Source organism: Peromyscus eremicus, chromosome X (genome assembly GCF_949786415.1).
Source record: "Peromyscus eremicus chromosome X, PerEre_H2_v1, whole genome shotgun sequence".
Classification (NCBI taxonomy): domain Eukaryota; kingdom Metazoa; phylum Chordata; class Mammalia; order Rodentia; family Cricetidae; genus Peromyscus; species Peromyscus eremicus.
The window spans coordinates 16,578,005-16,605,430 of NC_081439.1; the positions used below are offsets into that span (position 1 = coordinate 16,578,005).

At 39.1% G+C, this 27,426-nt stretch overlaps 1 protein-coding gene across 4 annotated transcripts in view; it reads left to right on the forward strand.

Moving 5' to 3' along the window:
• The window catches only part of Phf8 (PHD finger protein 8), a 103,048-nt gene that overhangs the window by 35,916 nt on the left and 39,706 nt on the right, over window positions 1–27,426 (forward strand). For 3 of the 4 annotated variants that reach the window (XM_059251418.1, XM_059251420.1, XM_059251419.1), the window contains exons 9-18: window positions 4,478–4,565; window positions 5,089–5,195; window positions 7,380–7,471; window positions 10,801–10,890; window positions 12,782–13,084; window positions 13,831–13,934; window positions 24,896–25,074; window positions 25,519–25,604; window positions 26,143–26,276; window positions 26,883–27,196. In XM_059251418.1, the coding sequence (XP_059107401.1) occupies window positions 4,478–4,565; window positions 5,089–5,195; window positions 7,380–7,471; window positions 10,801–10,890; window positions 12,782–13,084; window positions 13,831–13,934; window positions 24,896–25,074; window positions 25,519–25,604; window positions 26,143–26,276; window positions 26,883–27,196 (1,497 nt within the window). The remainder of the gene's footprint in view (window positions 1–4,477; window positions 4,566–5,088; window positions 5,196–7,379; window positions 7,472–10,800; window positions 10,891–12,781; window positions 13,085–13,830; window positions 13,935–24,895; window positions 25,075–25,518; window positions 25,605–26,142; window positions 26,277–26,882; window positions 27,197–27,426) is intronic. The other variant, XM_059251421.1, reaches the window with a different exon arrangement.

Below are 27,426 nucleotides of genomic sequence, written 5' to 3' on the forward strand. Positions count from 1 at the left end.
GAACAAGCCACAGCTATCTCACCTTGCCAATTCCTCAGCTGGTCCTGTTTCCTCAGACTGGAAGCTTCTGTGTTCTCATCCAAATGGCTCTCAGCTGAACTCTGCTAGAAGCCTGAATGCTTAACCAGCCAAATGCTTAACCAGGCAAATGCTTCTAGTTTCTGGTCCTCACACCTTGTAAACCTTTCTGCTTTCTACCACCACTCCCTGGGATTAAAGGCTGCTTTCTGGGATTAAAGGCATGAGTCACCACGCCTGGCTGTTTCCAATGTGGCCTTGAACTCACAGAGATCCAGAGGGATTTCTGTCTCTGGAATGCTAGGATTAAAGGCGTGTGCTAACATTTTCTAGCCTAAGTATCTTGTGGCTTTTCTGTTCTCTGACCCCAGATAAGTTTATTAAGGTACACAATATTTGGGGGAACACAATACCACCACAATCTTGAAAAATGATTCTTTCCTCACTGAATTGTCTTGATATCTCTCACAAAAATTGATTGATCTGAGGTTCAAGTTGTAGTTCAGTGGTAGAGTGCTTGCCTAGTATGTCCAAGGTCCTGAACTTGCTCCCCAGTGTTGCAAAACCAAAAATCAAATGGAAAAAAAACCCAGGAAAAGTCAGCTGACCATATGTGGGTTTATTTTTTGAATCATATATCTTCCATTGATTAATATGTTTGTCCTGAAGATAATGCATACTTCTTTTATTACTATACATTTGTAGTAAGTTTTGAAGTTGGGAATTATCAGTCTCTAACTTTATATATCTTTCCCAAGATTAGTTTGTTTGGATCCCATGAATTTTTAGGTTTAGAATTTGTGTTGGTTTTCAGTGGTTCTTGTTGTTTATTTGCTCTAGTTTTGTTTGTTTTAGTGGTTTCAACTATATATATGGAGCATATCACAAATTATTGGTGTTGATGTTTTACCAATTTGAAGGGGTTTAGTCATACCTACAGGTATTAAAAAAAACAGTTTGAGGGATTGGGGATTTAGCTCAGTGGTAGAGCGCTTGCCTAGCAAACACAAGGCCCTGGGTTCGATCCTCATCTCCAAAAAAAAAAAAAAAAAAAAAACCAGTTTGAATCCGATGGCTCTCCAATGATAACCAGGGTAGTCACCAATCCCACCACAGGAGTAGCCAGTTCAGGCTATGCATCCACTAATCCACTACTGCCAGGAGTCTCAACTGGGGTCATCTTTGTAGACTTATGGGAGTTTCTCTTGCATGAGGCTTCTCCCCGAACCTGAAAGCCCCCCTTTCCAGTCATCACTCTCAGCACTCTCCTTCTCCACCCCCTCCAACCGGATCCCTCAAGTTCCCATACCCACCCGCCCCCAGTCCACCCAGGAGTTCTTTTCTATTTCCCCTTCCCAGGAAGATCCAAGGTCCCCCCTTGGGCCCTACTTGTTACTTAGCCTCTCTGGGTCTATGTATTGTAGCGTGATTATCCTTTACTTTACAGTTAATATCCACTTATGAGAGAATACATGCCATATTTGTCTTTCTGGGTCTGGGTTACCACACTTAGGATGATTTTTTTCTAGTTCTGTCCATTTACGTATAAATTTCATGATGCCATTGTTTTTAACAGCTGAGTAATACTCCATTGTGTACATGTACCACATTTTCTTTATCCATACTTTGGTTGTTTCTAGGTTCTGACTATTACAAACAAAGCTGCTATGAACATAGTTGAGCAAGTGTCCTTGTGGTATGATTAAGTATCTTTTGGGTATATGCCTAAGATTAGTATAGCTGAATCTTGAGGTAGATTGATTCCCAATTTTCTGAGAAACCGCCATACTGATTTTCAAAGTGGCTGTACAAGTTTGCACCCCCACCAGCAGTGGAGGAGTTTTCTCCTTGCTCCACATAAGCTGCCATTTGTGTTTTTGATCTTAGCCATTCTGACAGGTGTAAGATGGAATCTCAGAGTCATTTTGATTTGCATTTCCCTGATGGCTAAGGATGATGAATATTTCTTTAAGTGTTTCTCTGCCATTTGAGATTCTTCTGTTGAGAATTCTCTGTTTAGGTCTATACCCTATTTTTTAATTGTATTATTTGTGTTTTGATGTCCAGTTTCTTGAGTTCTTTGTATATTTTGGGGATCAGCCCTCTGTCAGCTCTGGGGTTGGTGAAGATCTTTTCCCATTCTGTAGGCTGTCATTTTGTCCTATTGACAGTGTCCTTTGTCTTACAGATGCTTTTCAGTTTCATGAGGTTCCATTTATTAATTGTCCATCTTAGCCACTGGTGTTCTGTTCAGGAAGTTGTCTCCTGTGCCAATGCTTTCAAGGCTATTTCCCACTTTCTCTTCTGTCAGGTTCAGTGTAACTGGATTTATATTGAGGTCTTTGATCCACTTGGACTTGAGTTTTGTGCATGAAGATAGATATAGATCTATTCACATTCTTCTACATGCCAACATGCAGTTATGCCAGCACCATTTGTTGAAGATCCTTTATTTTCTCCATTGTGTAATTTTGACTTCTTTATTTTATTTTATTTTATTTTATTTGTATTGGTATCAGAGCCCCTGGAACTGGAATTACAGACAGTTGTGAGCTGCCATGTGAGTTCTGGGAATTGAACCCAGGTCCTCTGGAAGAACAGCCAGTACTCTTAACCACTGAGCCATCTATCCACCCCATCCACTACTTTTTTATTTAGCCTCAGGCACAATACCATGCTGTTTTTATTAGTAGAACTTAAGTAGAGCTTGACATCAGGGATGGTGATACTTCCAGAAGTTCTTTTATTGTACGGTATTATTTATAGCTATCCTGGGTTTTTTGTCTTTCCATATGAAGTTGAGTGTTGTTCTTTTAAGGTTGGTAAAGAAATGTGTTGGAATTTTGATGGGCATTACATTGCAAATCTGTAGATTGCTTTACTAAGATTGCCATTTTTACTATGTTAATCCTATGGATCCATGAGCATGGGAGATCTTCCCATCTTCTGATATCTTCTCCAATTTCTTTCTTCAAAGACTTGAAATTGTTGTCATACATGTCTTTCACTTGCTTTCTTAGAGTTACACCAAGATATTTTATGTTTTTTTTGTGGCTATTGTGAAGGGTGTTGTTTCCCTGATTTCTTTCTCAGCTGTTTTATCATTTGTATGTAAGAGGGCTACTGATTTTTTTGAGTTAATCTTGTATCCAGCCAGTTCGCTAAAGGAGTTCCCTGGTAAAATTTTTGGGGTCACTTATGTATACTATCATGTCATCTGCAAATAGCAAAAGTTTGGCTTCTTCCTTTCCAATTTGTATCCCCTTCATCTCCTTTTGTTGACTTATTGATCTAGCTAGAACTTCGAGTAGTATATTGAATAGATATGGAGAGAGTGGACAGCCTTGTCTTATTCAATTTTAGTGTAATTGCTTTGATTTTCTCTCCATTTAATTTGTTGTTGGCTGCTGGCTTGCTGTAGATTGCTTTTATTATGTTTAGGTATGTTCCTTTTATCCCTGATCTCTCCAAGACTTTTATCATTAAAGCGTGTTGGATTTTATCAAAGGCTTTTCAGCATCTAATGAGATGCTTAAACATTGGGCTGAGCTTGGGGCTCCCTGCTGAGGAGAGGGAGGAGAGACTGTAGGAGCCAGGGGGTCAGGGACATCACAAGAAAACCCATAGAAACAGCTAGTCTGGCTCATGGGAACTCTGAGTCTGAACCAACAACCAGGGAGCCTGTATAGGACCTACGTAGGCCTTCTGCATATATATGATAGTTGTGTAACTTGGTCTATTTCTGGGACTCCTGGCAATGGGAGCAGGCCTGTCCCCAGTGCTTTGGCTGGCTCTTGGGAACCTGTTCCTCATACTGGATTGCCTTGCTCAGCCTGAATACAGGGGGAGGTGCTTGGTCTTATGACAGCTTGATATGCCATGCTTTGCTGATAAAATGGGAAGCCTGCCCCTTTCTGAGTGAATATGGAAGAGGGGTAGTTTGGGGGTACAGAGGAGAGGTGGAGAGAGGGAGTGGGAGAAGAGGATGGAAGGGAGGCCACTGTTGGGATGTAAAGTAAACAAATAAATCTAAAAAAAAAGGACTGCTTTGGAGTAGTAGCCAATATGAGAGAGAAGGAGGGACGTGAACTTTCTGGATTAAGGGGTAGCAAAGGGATATGAATATGGAACATATTTAAGGAAAAAACATAATGCTGGAAAATTAGATCAAAGGCAAGGGGAATGAATAATTGTGTTCTAGTGGTGTGCATTTAAGAAAGAATAGTCCTAGCAAAAGAGTGATGTTCTTTTAGGTAAGAGAGGGTAGGTAAAGCAATAGAAATAAGTTGATTCTGTTCAGGGTTTCAGTAATAACAGAGTCGGTCGTGAAAAAGTAAGAATATTTTGAATCAGTGGTAGACTATTTTTATGGAGCCAGGGTTAAACTGACTAGGCAGTGAGGTGTCCAAAGGAAGAAAGGTCTTCTGCTAGCTGTGATCTTTACCTTATTATACTACAGGATGGATCCATGCTGTGCTGACCCCTGTGGACTGCCTAGCCTTTGGAGGGAACTTCTTACACAGCCTTAACATTGAAATGCAGCTCAAGTGAGTTCTGAAATTGTCCATTCTTATGTGCTATAGTCCTTGTGTTTTCCTCTTGACTAAGGAATGCAATATATTAAGATGAAGACAACAAGAAAGGAAAGTATCTTTGTTCTTCTTTTGTGTACGTGTGGTTTTTCTAGGCGAGGTTTCTCTATGTAATGTAGCTCTGGCTGTTCTGGATCTCACTCTGTAGACCAGGCTGGCCTCTAACTCACAGAGATCCGCCTGCCTCTGCCTCCAGAGTGCTGGGATTAAAGGTGTTTGCACCACCACCGCCACCACCCTATCTTGGTTCTTGATGACATTCAGTTTGACAAGGTTAATACCCTTTCTTCACTTGGTTGTTAATTTGCCTTTGGGCAAGTCACATAATCTTTCAACCCAAAGTTTCTTTGTATATAGGATTTTACAGTGTCACTGTGAGGATAAAATATAGCAGATACATATCACAAAGAATAATACTTGGTAAATAATAGATGCTCAGTAAATAGATCCTTTTTATAGTCATTATGTTTCCTTACAGAGCCTATGAAATTGAGAAGCGGCTGAGCACAGCAGACCTCTTCAAGTTTCCTAACTTTGAGACCATCTGTTGGTATGTGGGAAAACACATTCTGGACATCTTTCGAGGTATGGTTCTCCTTACCAGCTATCACTTTTGCTAAGAGAGAAAGGAGGAAGAAGAAGGAGTGTGGAAATTATGGAGAGGAAGAATGGGAGAAGAAAGCTTGCTAATGCTGGTGCCTTGCTTTGTATATCAAAATAGCATTAATATCTTAAATATATTTAATAAAAAGTCCCAATAACTGAGATATAGAACCAGCCTAGAGGTCCATAAACAGATGGTAGATAGAGAAAATGTGCTACTTGGACACAGTGGAACTTTATTCAGCTGTAATGAAAAAATGAAATTTTGATATTTGCAGAAAATGGATATACTGGAGATCATTATGTTAAATGAAATAACCAGACTTAGACAAATTTTGTTTTCTCTCATATATGGAATCTAGATTTAAATTTATGGTGTGTGTGTGTGTGTGTGTGTGTGTGTGTGTGTGTGTGAGAGAGAGAGAGAGAGAGAGAGAGAGAGAGAGAGAGAGAGAGAGAGAGAGAGAGAGAGGAGAGAGAGAGAGAGATCAAAGTAGAAGGGGACTATGAGTAGAGAGAAGGAGGTCTAGCAGGTGTGTCCAACCTGTGGTCCAAGAGCTGCATACAGCTATGTTGCTAAGAACAGCAGAAAATGGGGCCTGGCACAAAATTGTAAACTGACTTAAGATGTTATGAAGTGGTTTTACAGTTTGTTTTGGTAACTCAGTTGCATGGTTATCTAGTGTGAACATTGAAGATAACAGCATTGGGTTGCCATATCAGAAGGTTGGACACACGTGGTGAGGGATGGACAGAACAAAAGGGTAATAGAATATATGTAACATGGAAGCAGAAACCAGAATTAGAGTAAGGAAGAGGATAGAGGAGGGCAGTGGGATGAGTGAATAAGAATAAAATACACTGATTTGTATGTATAAAAATATCACAGTGAAACCTCTTACTTCATATTTCTGTATACTAACTAAAAAAGAAAGTGGCCATTACAATCTAAAAAGTGCTACAACTATTATATTTCAGTCTCTTTCTCCCCCTACATCATCCATAAGTTCTGGAAACTACTAATCTGTCTTTCATCCCTATAATTTTGTCATTTGAAAAATATTCTATAAATGGAATCATATAGCATCTATTAGGATCTACTCTTTTATTAGTATCCTGAATGTGCCTCCTTCATGGATAAGGCCCAGTCCTGACACCCAGGCATCATCGTGTTTATTCTTGGGTATCAGCCCAGATGGAAGCCAACTTGCTGGTTTTCCTTTCTTGTTCCTGTTTGAAATGAAGTGGGTCCCTTGCTTGAACTTGAGATTGGTTCTTTAAGGTGACTTGGCCAGAAGGAATCAGTATCTCAGTTACAAAGGACCTCATAGCCCAGTGAGTACAGTCTCTTATCCAATATTTCAAGCCCATACTCTGCCCCTTTGATAGACTGTCATGTAAGTGTTCAAATGTGGAATAGCTAATGGCTCATTTACCTTTTCTGAACAGCTTAGTTCAGTAGAAAAATCTTTATAAAGCCTAAAACTGGTTGTTAATGGTTTCCTCATGAAGTAAGGCAGAGCATAGACAATTTTAGGACTTAAAAGGCAGAATAGGGGTTGGGGATTTAGCTTAGTGGTAGAGCGCTTGCCTAGCAAGCACAAGGCCCTGGGTTCGGTCCTCAGCTCTGGAAAAAAAAGAGGCAGAATAATTTAATAGAAGGAATATAGGCCTCATATTCTAATAGACAGGACTCTTTAGTCTATGCTCTGGCACTTACTACATGTATATCTTTGATTAAGACTCCCCTCAGACCGGACGGTGGTGGCACATGCCTTTAATCCCAGCATTAAAGAGGCAGGCGGATGTCTGAGTTTGAGGCCAGCCTGGTCTACAGAGCAAATTCCAGGACAGGCTCCAAAGCTACACAGTGAAACTCTCGTCTCGAAAAATAAACAAACAAACAAACAAAAAAGATTCCTCTCAGGCCTTTAGTTTCCTGAACTATAAAATGAACTTTGCTTACAAGGTAGATTTCAGGATTAAATGACAACTGCCTAGTATTTAGTAAGTTCTCAGTAACTAAACACTATTAGTGTAACAGAGCTGAAGGTATGCCTAGAATTGTCAGCATTTTCTTTGGTTGTCTGACAAAGGTAACAAGTCCTTCATCCCTCTGAATGGATGTACTGACATTCTTCTTTTTCTTTGTTCTCCCTGTTTTAGGTTTGAGAGAGAACAGGAGACACCCGGCCTCCTACTTGGTCCATGGTGGTAAAGCTCTGAACTTGGCCTTTAGAGCCTGGACAAGGAAAGAAGTAAATATGTTTATTTCTATACCTACTCAGTAGTTCTTCCTTCTGTAAAGACTAGCTATTGATAGATGTTTGGGGAGACATAAGGAATCAGAGAGGCAAATAGGCTCCTGGTTTAGAATGGAATACTGGGCTAGGAGCCTTTTTTTCTGATTTTAATAAATAATACATGCTTATTCTTCAAAATGAGAAACATACAGAAGATTGTAAAGAAGAAAAATGTCACCTGTAATTTTAACTGAAAGGAATTAACATTTAGTTATATTTCCTTTTGATCTTTCTGTGTGTGTTACAATTTTTTCCATTTTATTTTATGTGTACGGATGTTTTGTCTGAATGTAAGTGCACAGCATGCACGCAGTGCCTGCAGAGGTCAGAAGAGAGTATCAGATCCTCTGGAACTGGAGTTGTAGACTTACATGAGTGTTAGGAATTGAACCTATCTCCTCTAGAAGAGCAGCCAGTGCCCTTAAATGCTGAGCCATCTCCAGCCTACTGTGTGCATTTTTTTGAGGACACTAGAGGTAGCCTCTGGAGCACTGCATATGCTTTGCACCTTATATCCCTGGGACCCATATGTGCATTTAGAAACATAATTGGTATTGCATTATTTATTCAATTTTGTATCTCACTAGATTGGCTTCATTTTTTGTATTACTCAAGTTCTCATAAATACTTAATTGCTACCTGCTATTCTTTTTCAGGAGTATGCTATTTTTTATCTAATTATTTGTTTATAGTTGCTTTCTATTTCTTTCTTTATTTGGAGGGATGTAGTTACAATGAATCATATAGTAAATATCTGTCTGCATCAGTCCTTGCCCTATCTCTTGTTAATTCCTTCAGGATAGATTCCTGAAAGATCAATGACTGGATCAAAGTATATGAAGAAAATGTAAGGCTCTTGACTGCCAAAGTGTCTTTTTAGAATGTACCAATATTCATCTATCTGGCTGAGTATAAAACAGCTATAAAGATAATTCTTACTATCTTTCATAAGCTCTCTATGTACTGATTTGGAAAGATCTCCAGAATTTGTCAAATGAAGGTACAGAACCGTATATAGAAGCAACCATTTATGTAAAAAGGGAGGAAAGAAGAATTGTTTGTGTATGTTCATATTTGCCTGAAGACATAATCTGTAGGGATATGGAAGCTATTGAAAAAGTGAGGCTTTTCAACATATATCCTTTTAATTATTTTTTTAGCCATGTAAATATATTAATTTCCAATTGTTCATTTAAAAAAATTCAACCTTAAGAAATGCAAAAATAGCATTGAGTTTGTTTTGTGTTGGCCAACTACTCTGCCCTGAGGTGTGGTTAATATACCCAGTGAGGCTACATTGGGGAAAACTGATTTCTCCTTTGTTAGCAGATATCAATTGCAGATAGCTTATATTGGCTAGGGGTGGGAGTCCATGTTGATTTCTTTTTTGGATGTGTGTGTGTGTGTGTGTGTTTCTTGTTGGGTTTTTTGTTTGTTTATTTTAAAGAAAGAAAAAGAACATAAAGTTGGGTGGATAGGATTTGGGAGGAACTAGGGAAGGGGAAACACATGATCAAATTATGTTTGAAAAATTTTGTTTCAAAGAGTCAAAAAACAAAGAGATGTGAAATGTAGAGGAAATACCAATATAGTCTCAGGTTTCAGATTCTTTATAGTCTTCTTCCTTCCATATAGTGACCTAAGGGGATGGTTTCAGACATTGTAGGTTTAGCCTGTGCAATGTCTTCATTTTATGTTACCAGCGTTCCCCTGATATTTTTGAACTTCATGTTTTAGGCTTTCCCTTGTACCCTGATCTCAGTGCACCTCTCCTTTAGCCTGTAGTTCTGTTTTTCCATTCTCCTCCAGTGTGGCTACCTTTAGTGTTATCTCTGATCCCTCCTATGAAACACTTCTCAGTGACTCTTCCAGGAACACCAAAAGAGAGTGAGTGAGTAATTCTTAAGCACTCATACACTGAGTCAAGATGGAATCAGGAGTCAGGAATGGCTCCGAATAGCATGGCCAAAGGGAGCTAGAGGAGAGTAGGACACTTTTAAGGAGCATAGACAGGCTCATAGAAGAAATCTTCTTTGAAGAACAGATGATTTGCATGATAAGGAACACATGTTCCCTTCCTTCCAGTGCCCCTCCTAGCCTGGAAGGAAAGGAACCATTAAAGTTATCCAACTGGGTTACATGGGTTCTTGTTGCCTTGTATAGCCTCAACCCCAAATTCTAGATTAATTAGCTGTTAAGGGGGAAAGAATTGAACCATGAGAAATAAGGAAGTACCAGGAAACTGTATTTATTCTCTGCCTACTGAATACAGAAGCAAAATGAAAAGGTTGATATCTATATAAAATCCTAAATCTCAGTACTCAAAAGATGACAAACAATGCCGGGTGGTGGTGGCACATGCCTTTAATCCCAGCACTGGGAGGCAGAGCCAGGCGGATCTCTGTGAGTTTGAGGCCAGCCTGGGCTACCAAGTGAGTTCCAGGAAAGGCGCAAAGCTACACAGAGAAACCCTGTCTCCAAAAATCAAAAAAAAAAAAAAAAAAAAAAAGATGACAAACAAAAGACACACACTAGCAGTTATTTCCCAGAGGTGCTATTGAGCTAACTCTGGACCTGTTGCTGCTGGTACTGAGTTCTGTTCTCCTAAGTGGAGAGGTTGGTTTGTCCCAGTTGATCTCCCTAAGGTCCTTGTTTTCATGAGAGGTATGGCCCAAGTTTACAGCTTAATTCTTGGCACTTCTTGATACTGTACTTTACCATATATGTGTGGGTTTTGTTTTTTTTAGACAGATTTTCACTATATAGCTCACGGTCTCAAACTTGGAATCTTCCTGCCTCAACCTCCTCAGCACTGGAATTATAGATGTGTACCTCTATGCTCAGCCAGATATACGGTCTACAAAAGTTTTTTCTCAGTCTTTGGTTTGTCTTAAAGTAACAGGGGTTTTTCAAAGACAGGCTTTTGTCTTCTGTAACTCCATCTTTTATTTTATTTAATTAATTAATTAATTAATTAATTTGTTTATTTATTTATTTATTTATTGTTCATGTTCTTTGTGTCTTAAGAATTAGTTGCTTAGCAAAAGCTCACTAAAATTTTCTCCTTGGTTATATAGGGTTTATATTTTTAAGTTCTAAATTTAAATCTGTAATCCTCTGTGTCTATTTCAAGAAATGTATTATTGTTTTTGCTTTTGTTTTGTCTATGGATATCTAGTATCTAATTGGTTCCCCATTGGTTATTGAAAAGACTATCCTTTCTTCATTGCTTTCCCTTGGCATGTTTACAAGAAATCAGTTGTCTCATGCTTCTTATTTGACAGGCTCTTCCAGACCATGAGGATGAGATCCCGGAGACAGTGCGGACTGTACAGCTCATTAAAGATCTGGCTAGGGAGATCCGCTTGGTTGAAGTAAGAAGCATGGGAGAAAGGAAGGCATTTGGGAAGGGCTGGAGACTCAAGTGGCAGGTCAGGACTTTATAGTTGGTGTAAAGCCTAGGGAAGGAATGGGAAGACTCTCTCAAGGGCCTTATTCATTCGTTTAGTCATTTGTTTAAATAATTATGTGCTCTGGGTGCATGCCACACTCTGGGCTAGGTTCCTGGGATACATAAATGATGTAGTGCCTACCCACAAACTCACAGACATAGTTAACCTCTCCGAAATTCAGTTTCCTTATCTCTAAAATGAGAATAATGATACCTACTCAAGGTTGTTTTAGCTTAAATAAGGTAATGTGAATTGAACATTAAGTATAGTGCTTGACATGCTGTTGGCACATGATAAATTCTAATAGTGGACCAGAGTGATAGTTGTAGTTGTTCTTTTAATACTTTGACTCAATCTCTGAATTCTACAAAATGACAACCTCAGGTTGAAAATGATTGAAAGGCATGTTTCAACAAGTGGCATATACCACGAGGCAGTAGTAAGAAACTCAGAGAAGCCTGGGTTCTGGTTTCTGTTCTTTCGCTTAAGAGCCTTTCAGAGTCTCAGTTTCCTGATCTGTAAAGTGAGGAATAACTTTACCAACCTTTCAGATCTTTGCTAGAATTGAGAGGTAATATAGAGCCCCTCGCACAGTGCCTGGCAGAGTAAGTACTCAATAAATGTGAGTCATTGTTATTAATAGACTTTGTAGTAAAGAGAAAACTCAGTGTGGGCTGGTGAAGTAGCAGAGGCACCAGAGGAGAATTGAACTTGAGGATGTTAATGTTGTCTTAGGATCTGTACAATTCTGTTTAGTGCCTAAGAGATGTCTGTTTGTCTGTCTGTCTTTCCCTCCGTTCTTCCTTCCCTCTGTCATTCTTTTCTTTCCTTTCTTTCATATGTATGTATGTACACATGTATGCATATCCATGCTACAGGGTGGTTTGCTTCTAGAAGTTGGACTTCTGGTCTCACTGCTTGTAGCATGTTGCACTATCTACACCATAGTTTACAGTGTCTACATCCTACCTCATTTTCCTCCATTTCACCTACTAAAACCTTTCAGGGGACAGTCAAAGGACAATATTGTTTCCAGTTCTTACTTAACCCAATTTTGTACATACAGAATTTTGGGCTGGTTAGATGAAAACTCATGAGATAGAACATAACTTGTTCATTGGTTTTCAAACATTTTAAAGCAATGGAATCCTTCCCCCCCCCCCACCAAATAAGATCTTGTATAGAAGCCATTTTATATAACAAATCAAATCATAACTGCTTTGAATAGGATAAAGGTCAGAGACCTAGAGCTCCCCTTGTTCCTCTCATCTGCCTTCCACATACCACCAGTCCCCAAGATTTCTCCCAGAAAGCTCAAAGAAACCACAGAACATCTTTGAAAAACACCTTTTCGGTATTGACTTTTAAATTATACAGCTGAGCAAACAAGCTCTAGAACTTGTTCAGTCAGATAACTTTCCTAGGTCACAGGGATAGCTGGTAGCAAAATGAGGACTAGAATCTTTCTTCATAAGTCCTATAGTCCATAGAGTTTGAACCACACAGATAAGTACTTGATTATTTTTTATTTTGTGTCAGCTAATCTTGGAGTCTTTTCCCTTCAGTTTTGACAGTAATCCTGGGCTTTTTCTTTGCTCGTCTTCTCTTTACTTGTCAATGGCTGGGTAAAGAAATGCCACCCAATAAATTTATGATGACTCACTGTATAGAAACCAGGGGTGTGCATATGTGGAGCACCTGTGTAAGCCACTTCCATGGCAGTACCATTAGTGCTGGGAACAGACCTCTGCTCTTAACATAGAGAGAACCCTTGAGTAAGCTCTAACTCCCTCGTGTACTAATACTCTTGTAGGACATCTTCCAACAGAACGTTGGGAAGACGAGCAATATCTTTGGGCTGCAGAGAATCTTCCCAGCCGGCTCCATCCCCTTAACCAGGCCAGCCCATTCCACTTCAGTATCCATGTCCAGGCTGTCACTGCCCTCCAAAAGTGGTTCAAAGAAGAAAGGCCTGAAGCCCAAGGATATCTTCAAGAAGGCAGAGCGAAAGGGCAAGGAGAGTTCAGCCTTGGGGCCTGCTGGCCAGTTGAGCTATAATCTCATGGACTCATACAGTCATCAGGCACTGAAGACAGGCTCTTCCCAGAAAGCAAAGGTGGGTGCTGGCCCATGGGTTCAGCCCAACCCTTTTGGGTCCCTTGGAAGAGCAGTATTTCAAAAGAGCAGGCTATCCTGTTCTGTTTCCATCTCTTAGGGTCCCTGGTGTTTGGCTACCAGTTCCACTCATTTAACAGGCATTTATTGAGATATTTTCTGTGCTGGGCACTGTGATAGGTGCTGTGGATGGAACTCAAGAGGCTGATAGGCTAATAAGAAAGATAGGTGTAAAAACAAATGAGTGAAATCAAGTGTGGATGCCACAATCAAGGGTATGAGTGGGATTTTGAGACACAGAAGGGGATTGATTCTATCGAGGCAGGGCTCAGGAGCTCTTTTCCAGGTACATGACACTTGAGTTGAATCTTGATATATTAAGGTGGGAATGAGATTTGAGAGATTGAGATTGTTGTGTGTTGGGTTAGAATCTTGAACAGGTCCTTGTCTCCTTCAGGGTTTCAGTTTGTCTCAATATTACGTTGCCCTCTATGGGTATCTAATAATAGTACCCTCTTCCTTTTTTAGGGTATATGTTTCACAAGCTGATATGTTTTCCCCAAGCAAGCTATATATTCTCAACCTCCTACTCCTGTAATTGTTGGAGGTGGGGGTTGGGGACAGGCATATCAGAAGGCCTTGGTTCAGAGGGTTTTTGACAGTTTTGCAGTAAACCAGAGGGAACTGGCCATCTTGATTTACCTGGGAGTCTCAGACTGGTGACAACTGAGCCTCCTCCTTCTACAGTTCAACATCACTGGTACCCGCTTGAATGAATCAGATGATGACTCACCAGACATGGACCTTGGTGGCAGTGAGAATCCACTGGCTCTGTTGATGGCCAATGGCAGGTAAGTTGGTTAAAAGAAACACACAGATAACAGAGATTGCCAGTGACTATTAAAATGTGGACCTGGAGGTTGGGACATGGGTGAGGGAAGGGCAATATTTAGACTAATATCCAAATGTTAATAGATATTTACTTTGTACGGGAGTCATGATGGACAGAGGGAGAGGTCTAGAGTCTAGCTGGCAATTTTAGGAAAGATCTTGTAAAGTTCTAGAATTTTAGCAAGTTTTACGGTAGAACTACTAGTAGAAATAATTAGTGGTAGTAAGTATGTGGGTTAAGAACACAGGGTTTTGGGTTGGATATATGCCTCAGCTGTTAAGAGCACTTACTGCTCTTGCAGAGAACCCCAGTTCTATTTTCAGTGTCCAGACGGTAGTTCACAATCATCCATAACTCCAGTTCCAGGGAATCTGATGCCCTCTTCTGATCTCCATGGGCACCAGGCTCACGTGTGATGTGCATACATACATGCAGGCCAAACATTCATATACATAAAATAAAAATAAGGAAGTCTTTAACCAAAGATCATGAGGTTTTTTTGGTTATTTTTATTCACTATGTGTGTGGAGGGGTGGGGGTCAAGGGCAGTACATACAGGGATACCACAGCATGGGTGTTATGATCAAAAGACCACTTTCGGGAATCCATTCTTTCCTCCTGATGTAGGTTTCAGGAATCAATCTCACTTTATCAGGCTTTGTGTACTTAGGGCCTTTACCTGCTGTGCTGTCTTGCTAGCTCAAGAACATACTTTCTAAAATATGCTTTTATAATTAAATGCATAGGAATTCATTTTATGGAGATCTCTGTACAAATGTATAAGAAGAAATGTTCAGTGCATCCTGCATCCTTGCAATGATAAGTGCCTGAAATCATTCAAATGTTCACCAGCATAGGTTAAATATATTATAGCATATCTTTAGAATGGAGTCCATGTATTAGAGACTTGAAAAGAATGGAGCAGTTTAATATCCGTTAGCACAAAAAGATGTCCAAGATAGTGTCTTTTCAACTGAATAGGGGTCTCACTATGTTGTTCAGGCTGGTCTTGAACTCCTGATCTCAAGTAATGCTTCAGCCTCCAAAGTAGTTGGCATTGTAGACATGCCTTGCTTCAAAATAGATTTTTAATTTTTTTATTCATGCCAGGGATTGAATTAAAGGCTTTATATATGCTAGGTAAGCACTCTGCCACTGAACTACATCCCCAGTCATCCCCCCACAACCACACACACCTTTTTTTGAGACAGGATTTACCTACATATGTAAGACTGACCTTGAATTCACTTATGTAGGCCAAATTCATCTTGAAATCATGATCCTTCTGCATTTGGATCCTGATTGCTGGGATTGTAGGCATGTTCCACCACCATTTCTGGCTTGAAGTTGTGTATATATGCACACATGCATGTACATACATGTATGTGTGTGTTTTGATAGCAACATTCATTTTAAGATTTATTTTGTGTGTGTGAGTGTCACACTTTTGAGTTTTTTACATTTATTTATTTTATAGAGGGGGTATATACATTTCATAGTACACATATGGAAGTCAGAGGCTGATTCAAGGGAGCTAGCTCTCTCCTTCCACTTTGTAGGTTCCAGAGAACAAACATGTCTCATTAGGATTGGTGACAAGTGCCTTTAACCACTGAGTCAGCTCCCTGAACTGACCCTTTTGAATTTTAAAATGATATAAACTGAATTTTAAGCATCTTCTAAAATTAAAAATATAAATAAAATACCCATATATTGCTTTTCACTCCTACACACAATTACATGTATGCCTTTTTAAAGGTAAAGGTAGGAAGGGAAACTGGTTGGTATGCAAAATAAATTAAATTGAACCCAGGTCTTCTTAGTGCTCTTAACCGCTGAGCCATCTCTCCAGCTCCCATGAAAAAAAATTTTAAAGGAAAATATCATAATGAAATCTCTGTGTACAAGCTGATTGACTAAAAAAAATTGAAAAATTAAAAAAAGTATCTGGGAGATAACACCAACATTAGTTGTCCATGGAGAGAACAAGGGAAGAGAGATGGGAACAGGAAAAATGCTGGGACCCCTTCTGGCTTGAAACTGTGTAGATATTGTGCATGCTACCACAGTCTCTTTGAATTAATATGTGCATCAGTCCTGTTGTATCTGGAATACACTGTTTTCTTGGAGACATCCATTATCTTAGGTTCTTACAGTCTTTCTGTCTCCTCTTCTGCATAGTTCCCTAAACTGAGGGGAGGGATTTGATGAAGACATCCCATTTAGGACTGAGTGTTCCAAAGTTTCTCACTCTCTGCACATGACTCAGTTGTGGGTCTCTATGTTAATTCTCATCTGCTGCAAGAAGAAGCTTCTCTGATGTGGGTTAATCAAGGCACTGATCTATGGGGATAGCAGTATGTCATTAGGAGTCATTTTTTGCTATGTTCCTTTAGCAGAAGTCATTATGATATTTCCATGCATACATATAAACTGTATTTGTTTTATATTTACTTCCCTACTACCATCCTCTATCCTCCTTAACTTCTGCCACTGATCTGCTTTTCCTCACAAATAATTATCCTTTCTGCTTATATGTATATATATATATACATATACATATGTATATGTATGTGTACATATGTGTATATAGCTAAATATAGATGCAATATTTTTCTTTCCTCATTATCCTCTCTTGTTCTACCTCTTCCTCTAAATCCCCTTCTTTCCAGAGATAATGTCTGTGCATTCAAGCAAGTATATATATTTATTATATATTTTATACTTGCTATTCCAAACCTTTGACAATGGTTATCTCTAGAAAGTAGGAGAAGGGGAAAGGAGAGAGTACAAAACTTCACTTACATGGAATTAATGTTGTGTCAGGATATCACTCTGTAGTTCAGACTGGCCTGGTATTTGCTATGTAGCTCAGGCTGGCCTTGAGCTTGATTGAGGTGATTCCCTTGCCTTAGCCTCCCAGATGCTGAGAGTTTACAGATAAGTGCCAACATACCTGGCTGAAAAAATATACAGTAGTGAAAGTGTAAAATCCAATATGAAGCTCCACAGGTTCAGAATGGTTACTCTGTACAGAAGTTCACTGAGATGTATAGAGCATGGGTCTGGTTAATTTTAGTGTATAATCTCCTTTATTAACAAGTTATCTATTGTAGATGGAGTTTTCCTGCCTGGCCCACAGTCAGGACAAATCTCTCTCACCTGCCAGTCCCACAGCCACTCAGACCCGACCAAGTAAACACAGAGACTTATATTGGTTCCAATCTGTATGGCTGTGGCAGGCTTCTTGCTAACTTTTCTTACAGCTTAAATTAACCCATTTCTATAAATCTATACCTTGCCACGTGGCTTGTGGCTTACCGGCATCTTCACATGCTGTTTCTCATCGTGGTGGCTGGCAGTGTCTCTCTGACTCAGCCTTCCACTTCCCAGCTTTATTCTCCTCTTTGTCCCGCCTATACTTCCTGCCTAGCCAATGGCCAATCAGTGTTTTATTTATTGACTAATTAGCAACACATTTGCCATACAGAACATCCCACAGCAATCTATAATAAAGTTATACAATTTTTTTTTTTTTTTGGTTTTTCGAGACAGGGTTTCTCTGTAGCTTTGGAGCCTGTCCTGCAATTCACTCTGTAGCCCAGGCTGGCCTCGAACTCAGAGATCCACCTGCCTCTGCCTCCCAAGTGCTGGGATTAAAGGCGTGCACCACCACCACCCCCCCCCACCCCCCCGGCAAAGTTATAAAATTTAAAGTAATTTTTAAGGAACGTTTTCCAAAAGAATAAAAGAAAAGTTGTTAATTAAATCATGATCTTGGTAATCAGTCAGTCCTAAGTTTGAATCTCAGTTCTAACATGTATTTACTGTGTGACATGGCAAATTAATATTTAGTATTTTCAAAATATCTTTTCTGTAGGCAAAATGTACTTTAGGATTTGGAGGTGATTAAATCAAATAATGTATATAACATTCTTATAAGGCATAGTACATAATATTATGTGCTTAATAAATGGTAGACTTTATAAGTTTGTTGATAAAATGAAAATGCAAGGTGATGATGATGATGATGATGTGATTATGGCCAGAGGCTAAGTATGTCACCAGTAAACTATGATGTATTTAGGGAACCAGAGGCAGGGAAAGGCAAGCCAGAGTTACCATCTGGAATCTTAAAACACTAAACAGTGAATCCAATAACGAAGTACAGAGTACTGGTCATGTAGGAACACAAAGATACCTAGTCTCTTTGTAGAAAAGCATTCTCTTTAGATCCTAAGGGAAAGTTTATTAGGTCTACCTGGCTAGTAAGGGAAAAGGGTAGAGTCTGAAAGCTGTGGAGCTGTCCTTGGAATGTGACAACCCAGTAGCTAAAGAGTAATACTGAAAAGAATGTTGAGCTCTGCCTGTTTTCACAGCTTCTGGCAGGTCTCCTGGGGAGGAGACAATTGTGAGTCCTGTATGATCAATTATAATGACTAGTCAAATATAGTATAAAGAAATCTCTGTGCCCCTCCCCACAGTCTTGTACTTGTGCTATTTCTATTAACCTGCTGCAGATGCCAGAGGTGTTACCAAATGAACTGAGAGAGTATACAAATATTTATAAATAAAGTATGTCTGGGCTTTTTCCAAATCACATATATTGCAGGAGTGACATGTAGGTAGATGAAACAAGATTGGCTGTACATCATAAATCCTGAAATTCAGCTGGATGATAAATATGTGGTATTTATTATACATTTAAAATTTTGTATGTGTTTAAATTTTTCATAATTAAAAACCAAAAGAGTAGGTGATAAATAGATGTCATTGAGTAACTGCTGTGAGTCAAACTATCTTAGCTGTTTATATACATTATTTTATGTAATCCTTATAGTTCTCAATATTAGTATATGCCATGTTATACATGTGGAAACTGTGATTCAGACAGTTTCATTGTACTATTTGTCATCATTGGGTCTTTGCTATGTGACAGACTCTGTATCAACTCCATGAGCCAGAAAACAGGTCAATCTAATAAGAACTAATTCACTGAAAGACATTTTTGCCAAATAGCTATTTGCTAAATATATGAATATTCTGATTTACTAGAAACACTCCTTTTTACTATTTAAAATTGTTTTCCATTTGTTAACAGGATAATCTAAACAACTTCGTGTTTTCCATTCCCTTCGCATATGTGTTGCATATAGTATATGTATACATATATATGCATATGCACATATGTTGTAGACAGACAGACAGACAGACACACACACACACACACACACACACACGCACACACACACACAGATTCTCATTATGTAGCCCTTGCTGGCCTAGGACTCCCTATGTAGTCTGGGCTGGCCTTGAACTCACAGAGAGCTGTCTGCCTCTGCCTCCCAATTGCTGAGATTAGAGTGTGCCACCTTGTCTGGCATGAATATGTATATTTTTATTAACACAGAGTATTTGTATATATTTATGAGGTACAATGTAATATTAGGTAGTTACTGACTCAGTAATGTTCTAAAATTTTTGAGTGAATTCTGTACTACTTTGAGATATATAAGGCATTATTGTTAATTATATTTATCCTATTATACCATAGAATGCCAGAACTTAGTCTTTGACGAAACGATAATAACATTATGCCTATTGATTGACTGTGGTGGTATTGTGTTCCCCGAAATATTGTGCACTCTAATAAACTTATCTGGGGTCAGAGACAGAACAGCCACAATATTAAACATAGAGGATAGGCAGTGGTAGCACACTCCTATAATCCTAGCATTCCAGAGGCAAAAATCCCTCTGGATCTCTGAGTTCAAGGCCACATTGGAAACAGCCAGGCATGGTGACAGACACCTTTAATCCCAGAAAGTGAGCCTTTAATCCCAGGGAGTGATGGCACAAAGCAGAAAGGTCTATAAGGCGTGAAGACCAGAAACTAGCAGCATTTGGCTGGTTAAACTTTTGGCTGGTTAAGCATTCAGGCTTCTGAGCAACAGTTCAGCTGAGATCCATTTGGATGAGGACTCAAAAGCTTCCAGTCTGAGGAAACAGGATCAGCTGAGGAACTGGCGAGGTGAGGTAGCTGTGGCTTGTTCTGTTTCTCTGATCATTCAGTGTTCACCCCAATACCTGGCCTCAGGTTTGATTTTATTAATAAGACCTTTTAAGATTCCTGCTACAATTGACCTATTTTCTCTGTCTTTTCTATTCTTCCTAGTCTCTGAACTTCTATAAAATAACTCTTAAAGGTAGTACTTATGGGCTGGAGAAATGGCTCAGTGGTTAAGAGCACTGGCTGCTCTTCCAGAGGTCCTAAGTTCAATTCCCGGCAACCACATGGTGGCTCATAACCACCTGTAATAAGATATGGTGCCCTTTTCTGGCCTGCAGGGATACATGCAGGCAGAACACTATACATAATAAATAAATCTTTAAAAAAAGATAATACTTATTAGTAATTTGCATACTATAAATTATCTTGCTCAAGTATGTAATTAAGTGAATTTTATTAAGTTTATAGACTAGTCCAGTTATCATTATAGTCCAATTTTTAGAACATTTCTTTTACTCTTCTTCTTTTTTTTTTTTTTTTTTTTTTTTGGTTTTTCGAGACAAGGTTTCTCTGTGTAGCTTTGCGCCTTTCCTGGAACTCACTTGGTAGCCCAGGCTGGCCTCGAACTCACAGAGATCTGCCTGGCTCTGCCCTTTTACCCTTCTTATCCAAGGCTAAAACTGTCTTATCACTACTTATATATTTATCTCTATGGATTTTCTTTTTCTGGACAATTTATATAATTGAAATTATATATATGGTCTTTTATGTCTAGCTTCTTTTACTTAGGGTATAATATTTTTGTGATTCATTTATAATATAGCAAGGAACCATTATTAGTTGGTTCATTTTATTGTTGAATAATATTCCTTTTTCTGGCTATACCACATTTTTTTTATTTATTCACTGTTTCATAATCATTTGGATTGCTTCTACTTTGAGCCAGAAGAAATAATGATGAATAATGAATAATGATGCTTTGAACATTCATGTTCCAGAGTTTTTGTTTTTGTATATGTATGTGTGTGTTATGTATACATGCGCATGTTTGTGCACATTTGCATGTGGAAGCTTAAGGTTGGCTTCAAATTGCTTCTTCAGTGGTTCTCCACATTTTATACTGAGGCAAGATCTCTTACTTAGCTGGAAGCTCTCCTTTTCTGCTAGTCTGGCTAGCCAGCTTGCTCTGGAAATTCCCTGTCTATGCTCCCTACATCTGGGGATTACAGGCTGGCCACCTCAGGCCCACCTGGTGTTTACATGGGTTCTGGGAATCTGAATCCCTACTGAATCATTTCTCCAGCTCCATATACAAGTTTTTATGTGGACATATATTTTGGTTTCAAGAAATGTCTAAAAATTATTCCAAAGTGCATGTGCATCATTTTACATTTTAGACCAGCAATAATAAAGTTTTATCTCCTGTGGTTTTTGTTCATTTGTTTCTTTGGTTGGTTGGTTTTTGATTTTTTTTAAGACAGGGTTTCTCTGTGTAGCCCTGACTATCTTGGAACTCACTCTGTAGACCAGGCTGGTCTTGAACTCACACAGATCTACCTGCCTCTGTGGGATTAAACACCACCTGGCTCTCCTGTGTATTTTGTATGAGTCACTTGAGACTTGGTTTTAGAGTTAAGAGATCTGTTTGTTAGAACAAGCAATGCACTTCATTATTTTCTAGTCATGTGTGGTTTGGATGTTGTTTCTGTCATTTTAAATTATTTTTGATAGAGTCTCTTGTTTTTAAGCCGGCTACAAAATTATGCTATAGCTGAAACTGGGCTTGACCTCCTGATTCTTCTACCTCTACCTTCCAAGTGCTAGGAGTACAGAAGTGTACTACCATGCTGCGCTCATTGTACATTTCTTTTTAAAATTTTACTTGTGTGTGTGTGTCTGTATATGTGCAGGTATCTGTGTAGCCCAGAAGAGGGCATCTGATCTCTTGGAGCTAGAGTTACAGATTGTTGTGAGTCACCTGGCATGGGTGCTGGGATTCAAACTCAGGTCTTCTGCAAGAGTAGCAGTTGATCTTAACTGCTGAGCCATTTATCCAGTCCTGTATATTGTTGTTTTTAAATAAAGATTAAGGGAGTGTTTGTTTTGTTTTGTTTTGTTTTTGACTCTTGGGGATGGAAACCAAAGCCTCATACATACTAGACAAAGTGCTGTACCCTCAAACATTTTATAGTTAATTGATGCAGTGTAATGTTTTATAATACATCTATATTGTGAAATGACTACCAATCTCAAAAATAATTAACATATTTATTTATAGAATTAGAAAGTTTCAGGTGTGGAGGGCAATATTGTTGATTAAATAACCAATAAGACCTCTAGAACATACTCCTACATAGCTGTAGCTTTGTACCTCTTAACCAATCTCCCTCCCACCACACCTTATCCTTCATAACTACCATTGTACCCTTTACTTATACAAATTTCTGGGTTTTTCTTTTTTTTTCTTTTCTTTTTTTTTTTTTTTTTTTGGTTTTTCGAGACAGGGTTTCTCTGTGTAGCTTTGTGCCTTTCCTGGATCTCGGGTTTTTCTTTATTTTATATAAAAGTCAGATCATGCGTTTTTTGTTTTTTGTGGTTTTTTTTCTGTATGGCTTGTTTCACTTAGCATAACATCCTGCTGCAGATGTATCCACATTATCAAAACTAATCAGAAATTTTTTGGACATAGATTCTTTCTTTGTAGCCCAGGCTAACCTCAAATTCACCATCCTCCTCCCTTAGCCTCTGGAGTACTGGGATGATAGGTATGCCCCACCATATCTGACTCAGTATGGTTTACCTAGTGACTAATGATGTGGAATATATTTTTTGTGTGTCTGATTGTGGTCATTTGTATATTACCTTTGGAGAAATGTATATTTGGATCTTTTGATTGCTTTGAAATTATCTTAATTACTGACATCTAAGAGTTAAATATTCTGGGTACAAATCTTTACTAGATAAATGATTTGCAAATATTTTTTCAGTCTTTGGCATAACTCCCTTCCTCTTATTTTTTTTCTGGAGCTGAGGACCGAACCCAGGGCCTTGCGCTTGCTAGGCAAGCACTTTACCACTGAGCTAAATCACCAACCCATCCCTTCCTCTTTTCTTTGCTTTCTTTTATATTGAAACAGGGTCTTGCTATGTAGCCTAGGCCAGTCTTGAACTCTTCCTCCTGCCATTAGTCTGCTGAATGTTGAAATTACAGGCTTCTGCTACTGTGTCTACCTTGACTTTTCATTTTTTTAAATTTTTTTTATTTATTTTTTCTTTTTTGTTTTATTTATTTATTTATTTTCTTGAGTTAAGGTTTCTCTTTGTAGCCCTGGCTGTCTGAGAACTCACTCTGTAGATCATGCTAGCCTTGAACTCACAGAGATTTGCCTGCCTCTGCCTCCCAAGTGCTGAGATTAAAGGCATGCTCCACCACTGCCCAGTGGACAATGTCTTACTTTATAACTCTGGCTGCCCTGGATCTTGTTACATAGACCAGGTAGGCCTCAAATTCACAGAGATCTGCCTGCCTCTGCCTTCAAGGTATTGGGAATAAAGGTGTGCATCTGCCCAGCATATACATCTATTCTTATGCCAATCTCATAGTACCTCAATTACTTTATCATAAGTTTTGAAACTGAGTACTTTAAGTTTAAGTAGTTTAATGTGTTTTTTTTCCAGAAGTGTTATCTATTTTAGGTTCTTCCTTTCATGTCAAGTTTTTAAAAATCATTTATTCTTTGACAGTATTATATACATACTCAATGCATTTGTTGTTCTAAGAACAGTTGATCATTTATTTTTGTAATTGTTTTTTTTCGAGACAGGGTTTCTTTTGTAGCCTTAGCTGTCCTGGAACTTGCTCTATAGACCAGGTTAGCCTCAAAATTGCAGAGATTCATCTGCCTTTGCCTCCTGAGTGCTAGAGTTAAAGTTGTGCACCACACTGCCCGGCTAATAATTTTTTAGAATTTAATCTTAATATGATCATTTAAATAAAACCTGCACAATGACCACAGCAGTTGTCATCCCAACATGAATAGGGGAAATATCATAAGGTCTCATGTAGCTTGAGTTTTCCTGCCTACCCCACAGTCAGGACAAATCTGTCACCCGCCAGTCCCACAGCCGCTCAGACCCAACCAAGTAAACAGAGTCTTATATTGCTTACAAACTGTATGGCCGTGGCAGGCTTCTTGCTAACTGTTCTTATATCTTAAATTAATCCATTTCTATAAATCTATACCTTGGCACGTGGCTCGTGGCTTACCAGCATCTTCACATGCTGCTTGTCCTGGTGGTGGCTGGCAGTGTCTCCTTCCTCCGCCTTCTACTTCCTAGAATTCTCATCTCTCCTTGTCCTGCCTATACTTCCTGCCTGGCCACTGGGCAATCAGTGTTTTATTTATACAGAACGATATCCACAGCAGTCTCGTGCCTAGGTGAAGAGCTACAGGCAAGGGAAAATCAATCTTCTCCAAGAATGAGGCACCTAATAGGTTATCCAATCACATGTGTTCAGCCCTAAATACATAAACATACAAAAGGCACTAAATGGATTCAGTAGGTTGTATTTACATGTATATATGTGTGTATATTATTATTGCAACACATAAATGACAATAAGAGGTTATGAATTTGAAAGGGAGTAGGGAGACATGGAAGGAGCTGGAGAGGGGAGAGGGATGATATGTGTCATTTTTTTACAAAAATGGTGGATTTTGACTCATCAAAAAAATTGCACAGTATAATCACTTAGGGGGAAATTGCCTTTTGGGGAGAGTAATGAGTAGGGAATGAGGCCAGAAATTTGCATACGTTAAGCATGCATTCTACCATTGATCCATATTTTTAGCCCTACCATGATAATATCTCACATGACTCATTTCATGCTCTTTTCCTTGTTTTTCTAGTACCAAGAGAGTAAAGAGCTTATCCAAGTCTCGGAGAGCCAAAATTGCAAAGAAGGTAGACAGTGCAAGGCTGGTAGCAGAACAGGTCATGGGAGCTGAATTTGACTTGGATTCAGATGATGAGCTGCAGATTGACGAGAGACTGGGAAAGGAAAAGGCGAGCCTGATAATAAGATCAAGTATGTTTCTGTTCTATTTTTCCCTGTCCTGCCATTTCACGTTTGGTTTAGGTTTGAACTTGTTGGTTTTCTGGTTTACCAGGCTATATATACTTACATATTTTTTTTTGCTTTGGAGACTTATTTTTCAGTTAATTTGTCACCTCTTTGAATTATTTGTTGGTGGTCATTACTTCAGAGAAAATTACATTCATTTATTTAGTTTTTTATTTATTTTTGATTTTTTTGCACAGGGTTTCTCTGTTTAGCCCTGACTGTCCTGGAACTCACTCTGTAGGCCTTGAACTCAGAGATCTGCCTGCCTCTGCCTCCCAAGTGCTGGAATTAAAGGCATGCACCACTACTACCTGGCAAAAGTTACATTCCTATCTTTTTTCCTTTGAGTGTTTGGCTCAGATGCATCATAATCTTAGGCTCATACTAATATATTGCATTTTATTTTAGAATTTCCCCGCAAGTTGCCCCGAGCAAAGCCTTGCTCTGACCCCAACCGAATTCGTGAACCTGGAGAAGTTGAGTTTGACATTGAGGTAGGAGCGTGCCCTGGGTCTAGTTAAGGGATAAAGATATTGTACATTTAATTTCTGAAATATTTACAAAATAAAAGACTGCATGCTAGGCTAGGGATATTCTTCATTGTAGAGCACTTGCTTAGCATGTTCAAAGCCTTGGATTCACTTCCAGTCCTACGAAAAATTAAATTGCATGCTAAGTTGTGACCAGCCAATAAATGGAGGATTATAATCTATTTAATTTTTTAAAAATCCTTTAATAAAGAACAAAATAAAAGGCAGTGTCACTTAACAAAAATGGTATCTGTCTAATTTGAAGTTTATGATGTGTCCTTTCACAAATTGTTTTCCTTCATTGATCCCTTGATTGCTCACCTGTCAAATATGAGTTATAGTGTTTTTACAAAGATGCTGTAAAGATTCAAATAAAAGGATAAATCTTCTGCATAATAAATGATTTACATTTAGGATGTTAGGACTCACACTGTCAACCCTGTATTGGAAACTTATCAGACCTGCCCTGTACAATTGAGACAGTATGCTCTTTCCTTAACAGGAGGACTATACAACAGATGAGGACATGGTGGAAGGGGTTGAAAGCAAGCTTGGGAATGGGAGTGGAGCTGGTGGAATTCTTGATCTACTTAAGGCCAGCAGGCAGGTGGGGGGACCTGACTATGCTGCCCTCACGTGAGTAATCTTCATTTTCTGGGCTATCAAAGAGTACCACCTAAAGGGCTAGGCCATTTATTGAGCATTTTTATATGTTTTGAGTTTTTGAGACAGGGTCTCTTTATTTAGTCCAGGCTGGTCTGAAATTCCTAGTCCTTCTGCCTTGCCTCCAAGTGAGTGCTGGTATAACTTACTGAACCAAGTAAACAGACAATTAACAAGGACATTCATGCTGAAAGAATAATGTGGATGTGAAAACTATCCTGGGAATCTTCAGATCTGGCAGTGACAGGATATGTAGACTTGAAGAGAAATCAATTTTAAGTACATTGAAAATGGGCCAGGGAGAGTCATAGAAAGAGAATTGTTAATAAAAAGGAAGTAATGCAGCATAGATGAAAAAAAGAGAGAATTCTATCTCCTCTCATTGCTTGTCTTTAGAGAGACTTGAGGCAAAACTAGCTTTTCATGAAAACAGTTTTTAATATCTTCATTCCTAACTCTGGATGGTTCTTGTCTTTGTAACACCTTGATTGCCATAGCTGTTCTTCCTCCCTGAGTTTCTTACAACTAGTTTCTTCTGACCAGAATAACTACCCCAGTGTTTCTCCTCTTTCTTTACAGTGAGGCACCAGCCTCCCCCAGCACTCAAGAGGCCATCCAGGGCATGTTGTGTATGGCCAACCTGCAGTCCTCATCATCCTCACCAGCTACCTCCAGCCTGCAGGCTTGGTGGACCGGGGGACAAGACCGAAGCAGTGGGAGCTCCAGCAGTGGGCTTGGCACTGTATCTAGCAGTCCTGCTTCCCAGCGTACCCCAGGGAAGCGGCCCATCAAGAGGCCAGCGTACTGGAAAAACGAGAGCGAGGAGGAGGAGGAGAATGCCAGTCTCGATGAGCAAGACAGCTTGGGAGCATGCTTCAAGGATGCTGAGTATAGTAAGAATGTGTTAGCATGTGGGGCTAGATTGAAAGAGTTCCCTTTAGCCCAATCTCAATCCTAACTCTAAGACAGCCTGTAGTGAACACAGGCCTGACCTTAAGCTAGATGCTTATTTTTTTCTGAACCATGTTTTCTTGTTCTGTAAAATGGGGATATCTCTAGGTTGTTGTAAGAATTAGAAATTATACTTACTCTCAGCACACTAGGCCCTTGGTGGCTTACTCGT